The sequence below is a fragment of the Alexandromys fortis genome, unplaced genomic scaffold (assembly GCF_014885135.2).
Source record: "Alexandromys fortis isolate MF-2015 unplaced genomic scaffold, M_Fortis_MF-2015_v1.1 scaffold_59, whole genome shotgun sequence".
NCBI lineage: Eukaryota > Metazoa > Chordata > Mammalia > Rodentia > Cricetidae > Alexandromys > Alexandromys fortis.
The window spans coordinates 9,630,149-9,636,207 of NW_026067943.1; the positions used below are offsets into that span (position 1 = coordinate 9,630,149).

Consider the following 6,059-nt stretch of genomic DNA (forward strand, 5'->3'; position numbering starts at 1 on the left):
AAAGGAAGTATACCAGGCAGTGGTGGAACATGCCTTTAATCCCAGCACTTGGGAGGCAGAGGCCAGCCTGGTCTACAAAGGGAGTTAGTTTCAGGACAGCCAAGGCTACACAGAGAAACCCTGTCTCCAAAAGAAAACAACACAACAACAACAAAAAAGTTGGCTTATCAACTTTAAGAGAATTATGGGATCCTAACATTAAGTTTTCTCTCTCTCTCTCTCTCTCTCTCTCTCTCTCTCTCTCTCTCTCTCTCTGTGTGTGTGTGTGTGCGCGCGCGCGCGCATGTATTGGGCAAGCATGTTCATGTGGGTGACATACCTGTGTATGACTGTACAGACCAAAAGACAAGCTCCAATATTGCTCCTTAAGCACTATCCACCCTGTTTTATGAGACAAAGTGTCTCACTTGCCTGGAGCCTACCAAGTAGACGAGGCTAGTCAGCCGGCAAGTCCCAGGGAGCTCCTTCCCTGCCGCTATCTCCCCAGTGCTGAAGTCATAAGCGTGTGCCTACAAGCTCAGCTTTTCTACATAGATTCTAGGGATCCAGCTCAGGTACCCAGCAAATATTTTACTGACAGTTATCTCTGCAGGCCAAGAAGTTTGCTTTCCGTAATTCCTCTTTTCATTGGCATATGTTAATTACATAAAATGACCAGCCTTATTGTGCCATTCTGTACATGTATGAACATAATTTGATCGTATTTACCCCATTACTCTTCTTATCACCCTCCCTCCTGACTAGGTTTCCTTCTTCTTGCCTAACAATCCCCTCTCTTCTCTAAGAAATCTGACATTTGATTTAAAGAAATGCTAGACAACTCTTTTTGTCTCATTTGAATTATGTCCAACAACCGAAAAGAAACTGAAAATCCTGTTAAGGTGTTCTTTTATTAGACTTACAGCTTCCTCTCGATCTTCCAATTGAGCAAAGTATTATACCGTAACTCTCTACCCATGCAAGGAGGCTCCCCATTTAAGAATGAAAGGTGACCCCAAGATTCTTCATGGGATTCTCACTTACCTTCATCTCAATGACGGTTTGCAAGGCTTTTGTTTTGGCAGAATCAGGGGCATTCTCAAATCTCCGGTGCATCTCCTAAACAGAAGCAGAAGGGAGTCAGTGGCTGCCTTCCTATGTTCATGCCATATTCTGGTCTCACTTTGTAGCTCTGGCTGGCCTGGAGCTCACGATGTATTCCTGACTGGCCTTGAACTCAAAGATCCACCAGATCCTCGGCCTTTGCCTCCCAAGTTCTGGTATTCTTGGGAGATGTTAAAAATAACTAAGTTAACATTTGTGGTAAGTGGACCCTTTCTTTGTTACAGACCTTTACCTCTGGATCAGGGAATCCAGAGTGCATTCCAACTGATTCAACATACACTCCGGAGGATTCCTGGTTCTGAACAACTAGTTGTTTAAAATTAGTCATAATAATACCAACAGCTACAATACAAGAAACTACCACACATCACTAGGTTGACACATCAGTAAGACATGAAACCAAAACTGCAAATGATCTCAAGGGGGATTAGGAAAGACCCCTCTTTTTGTTTGTTTAGTTTTTCAAGACAGGGTGTCTCTATATGGCTCTGGTTGTCCTGGAATTCACTCTGGAAACTAAGCTAGCCTCAAACTCACAGAGATTCACCTGCCTCTGCCTCCAAGTGCTGGGATTAAATGTGTGTGCTGAAAAGGACCCTTTTTAAAAAGAAGAAATAACGGCCATCACCACCAGCCCGCTATGCACAGAGCTATGACGTTATCTGTTAACTGCAGCACCCACCTCTAGAGCACCAAGTGCCTCGCTTCCTATGATGAATGCCTCCAGTGCGACTCCAGGGGAGAAGAAAAGGTCTCTTAGACAAGTTTCTAAGTAGCTCAAAATCAGAAAATGTCATGACAGCTTTCTTTTTTAATCCAGTGTTTAATGAGTTTAAGACAGGAAGGAATGAGGCCAGACATGGTGGCACATGCCTTTAGTTCTGGCATTCTTTTTTAAAAGAGACTGGATACTATGAAAAGACTGAACTTTTAAAGTGTTTGAATTTTTACAGCTGTAGAACCTAAGTTTGTAAAATGATGTACATTGTGCTATCTCTATTAATGTGTGCTCTTGGGGGTGAACAGTGATGTGTGTGTGTCTGAATGTCAAGCTAACAAGGGGTCAGTTGTGCTGGCTAGTTTTATGCCTACTTGACATAAGCCAGGGTCAGTGCAGATAAGAGAACCTCAACTGAGAAAATACCTCCATTAGATCAGGCTGTAGGGAAGCCTAAAGGGCAATGGTTTTCAATCTACCTAACACTGAAACCCTTTAGCACAGTTCCTCATGTTGTGACTACCCCAACTATAAAATTATTTCATTGCTATTTCATAACTGTAATAATGCTACTGTTATGAATCATAATATAAATATCTGATATGCAACCCCTGTGAAAGGGTCATGAACCTCCAAAAAGGGGTTGGTACCTGCAGGTTGAGAACCACTGGTAAGGGCATTTTCTTAAGTGATTGATGTAGAAGGGCCCACCCCATTTGGATGGGGCCACACCAGACTGGTGCTCCTGGATTCTATAAGAAAGCAGGCTGAACAAGTCATGAAGGGAAACAGAGGCAGGCAGATCTCTGTGAGTTTGATACCAGCCTGGTTTTAAATAAATAAACAAATAAGTTGGTAGTGATGGAGAATATTAACAGTCTTCAAGAATCACTCAGAAGTTCTAGACAACCTCAGACAATAATTACTAATAAACCTGAGACAACTCTAGATAGGAGGACAGAGTGCAATACTCCATATGAACAATGGTTAAAAATAATGAAAATGACCATGATTTTGATTATGTCTTTACCTAACTTACTCACTGTTGCCTGATGAGGAAGCTCATAGATTAACTTCTCTTAAAATTCTTACAGAACGGGCTGGAGAGATGGCTCAGCAGTTAAGAGCATTGCTTGCTCTTCCAAAGGTCCTGAGTTCAATTCCCAGCAACCACATGGTGGCTCACAACCATCTGTAATGAGATCTGGTGCCCTCTTCTGGTCTGTAGACACACATGCAGAAAGAACACTATACATAATAAACAAATAAATCTTTAAAAAAAAATCTTACAGAACAAAAACCCTTCCAAAAAGTTTTTCACACTATACTCTAATTTTTTTAGTGCACTTGTGGTTTCAGTTTTAGTTTAGAAATGCCCAACTGCTAAAGTCTATGAAAATATTCCAAACTCCAAAAAAAAAACCCCACAACCTGAAAAAGCTCTGGCTCAAGCACTTAGGGGTAGACAGACTCAGTCTTTATTATATACACTACTCTTTCTACTAACTTTAAGTATACAAGTAGACAATCACAACATAGGTAACAAAAATTTCAAAAGTGTGGTGGTTTGAATGAAAATGGCCCCCATAGGCTCACAGGGAATGGCACTACTAGGAAATGTTGCCTTGCTGGAGTAGGCACAGCCTTGTTGGAGGAAGCATGTCCCTGGCAGTGGGCTTTGAGGTTTCAGATGCCCACACCCGATCCACTGGTTTACTCTTTCTGCTGCCTTCATATTCGGAAGTAGAACACTTGGCTCTCTTTTCAGCACCATGTCAGCATGCTTGCACACCATGTCCCACCATGATGAATTGTGGACCAGTCCCAATCAAATGTCTTCCTTTATAAGTGTTGCCATGGTATCACTTCCCAGCAATAGAAACCCTAACTAAGACAAAAGGCTATGTTCCCAAAACTAGACTCCAACAGCATTCTAAACCTGCACCACATGCGGACATTCACACTTTCTAGTCTCCCATAAGCCAAAGGCAGAAAATCTACCTAGATGTCCCTTCAAAACATACCAAAATCTAGCCGGGCAGAGGTGCACATGCCACACCTTTCATTAACAACTTCCTACATTTTGCCTCCCTTACTGCACTTCTCAATAGAACTTCTTTAAAAACCAAGTTGATCAGTAAGCGGTGGTGGCACCTGCCTTTAATCCCAGCAATCAGGAGGCTGAAGCAGGCAAATCTCTGAGTTCAAGGCCAGCCTGATCTACAGAGTGAGTTCCAAGACAGTCAGGGCTTTTTTTGAGAAGTTAGTCTAATCACTCCCACACTCTTGACTTCATTAGATTTCTATTACAGTGAAGAGACACCACGATCACGGCAACTATTATAAGGAAAACATTTAATTGAGGGCTTCACTTACACTTTCAGAGGTTCCGTTCATTATCATGATGGTGGGAAACATGGCAGGCAGACAAACACGGTGCTGGAGGAATACCTCAGAGGCAACAGGAAGTTGACTGACTCACTGGGCAGTATCCTAAGCATACAAACCTCAAAGCCTACCCACACAGTGGCACACTTCCTCCAACAAGGCCATGGCCACACCAATAAAGCCACACCTCCTAATAGTGCACCCCTGTGAGATTATGGAGGCCAATTACATTCAAACTATCACACTTGTCAAGGCTGCTCAGATGACGTGTTTTCTTGAGAGACTATAAAACCTCATATCGTCACTATACTTCAGTCATACTTGGCCCACCCCAGGCTTCTCCACCCATCACAACCCTATATAAGTCCCTGCCTGATACCATTAAATGAATTCCTGCTTTGACAGACAGTGGGTGTGCGTCTCCCCAGGGCCTGGGGGGAGAGCTGAGTTACGACACTCACCATCTGTCAGAGAGCCCCGCAGAACATAGATAAGTGTAATAATGTTTTAATATTAGTAATATAAGCATAGTAAATTTAGTAAAAAAAAAATGAGTGACCAAAAAAAATCAAGATCACGTTGTTATAGAGGAGAAGAGTCTCTGACAGTGATGTTACATGGGAGCTCTGGGTGACTATTAAAGTTCCCTTTCTGTACTCAGGTGCAGGTGAGAAGAAAACATACCTCACAACTCTTTAAGCTGCATAACTGTTGATACCACTATTCTGAGGTGCTGGAGTTAACCTCAGGGACTTGCATATGTAAAGCAATGAATCTTCCACTGAGCTACATCCCTAGCCCTGATTTACTGCACTTTCTATATTATGTCTTCAACTTTTAGAATCTACTAAGTTCATCTATTCAGTTCAGATTAATTTGCCTCTACATTAAAACAAACACACTAGCAATAGCTTGTTCACCATAAATCTGTTCCCCACGCTGTACACAAGGTGCTCATTGAGTACACAGTAGAGACTTCTAATGATGTTTGCTCAACAAATAAGTGTAAGATTTTTGATTCTATAAACAAAATGAACTACACTAATTGTAAACAATTTTCACATAATAATAAAAGGCTAAAATCTATACTTACATTTATTACTTAGTGCTTCTGTCCTACACGATACTTAAGTTGAATTTCTTTGAAATACTTCACAATTAAATTTTATTAAGTTAGATGTTCAACTAATTAAATGAAATCTCTTCCCCATTACCTAATTCCAAACAAGTAACTTCAAAATGCTCCATTCTGTGGTAAACTATTATAATTTTATTTTTAGCTGCTAGCATGTAGGCAAAGAAAAGTAAAGAAAAACAAAACTATGTGAATTTTAAAGATCCTTCTGCATGTATAATAAGGAATGGCTAGACTACATGCTGGCTCACTCACAAGCACAAAGCTTTCCTATAGAGGAGCTATCCGAAAGCCTCTCAGCAAATTTCTAATCTCGGGCCTTCATGTTAAACCTCACTGTAAACACATGTACATATAAAAGCATGTAAAAGAAAATCATGTAAATAATCTACAACTTGGGCACTGGAGACAGCTCAGGTGGTACAGTGTTACTGCGAGCATAAGGATCCAAGTGAGACCCCCCAGAATCCGTATGATTCTAGCCAGCTAGGCAAGTCCAGTTCAGTGAGAAGCTTTCTCAAAAGACAAAGAAGCTGGGCATGGTGGCTCACACCTTTAATCCCAGTACTCAGGAGGCAGAGGCGGATCTCTGTTTGAGGCCAGCCTGGTCTACACAGAGTGAGTGCCAGGACAACCAGGGCTACAAAGAGAAACCCGTCAAAAACAAACAAACGAGAGAGAGAGAGAGAGAGAGAGAGAGAGAGAGAGAGAGAG

General features: G+C 41.7%; 1 protein-coding gene across 11 annotated transcripts in view; it reads right to left on the reverse strand.

The window, feature by feature from the left end:
* The window catches only part of Erc1 (ELKS/RAB6-interacting/CAST family member 1), a 351,181-nt gene that overhangs the window by 277,552 nt on the left and 67,570 nt on the right, over nt 1-6,059 (reverse strand). For all 11 annotated transcript variants that reach the window (XM_050148588.1, XM_050148589.1, XM_050148584.1 and 8 more), the window contains one exon: nt 1,024-1,098. In XM_050148588.1, coding sequence (XP_050004545.1) covers nt 1,024-1,098 — 75 coding nt within the window. The remainder of the gene's footprint in view (nt 1-1,023; nt 1,099-6,059) is intronic.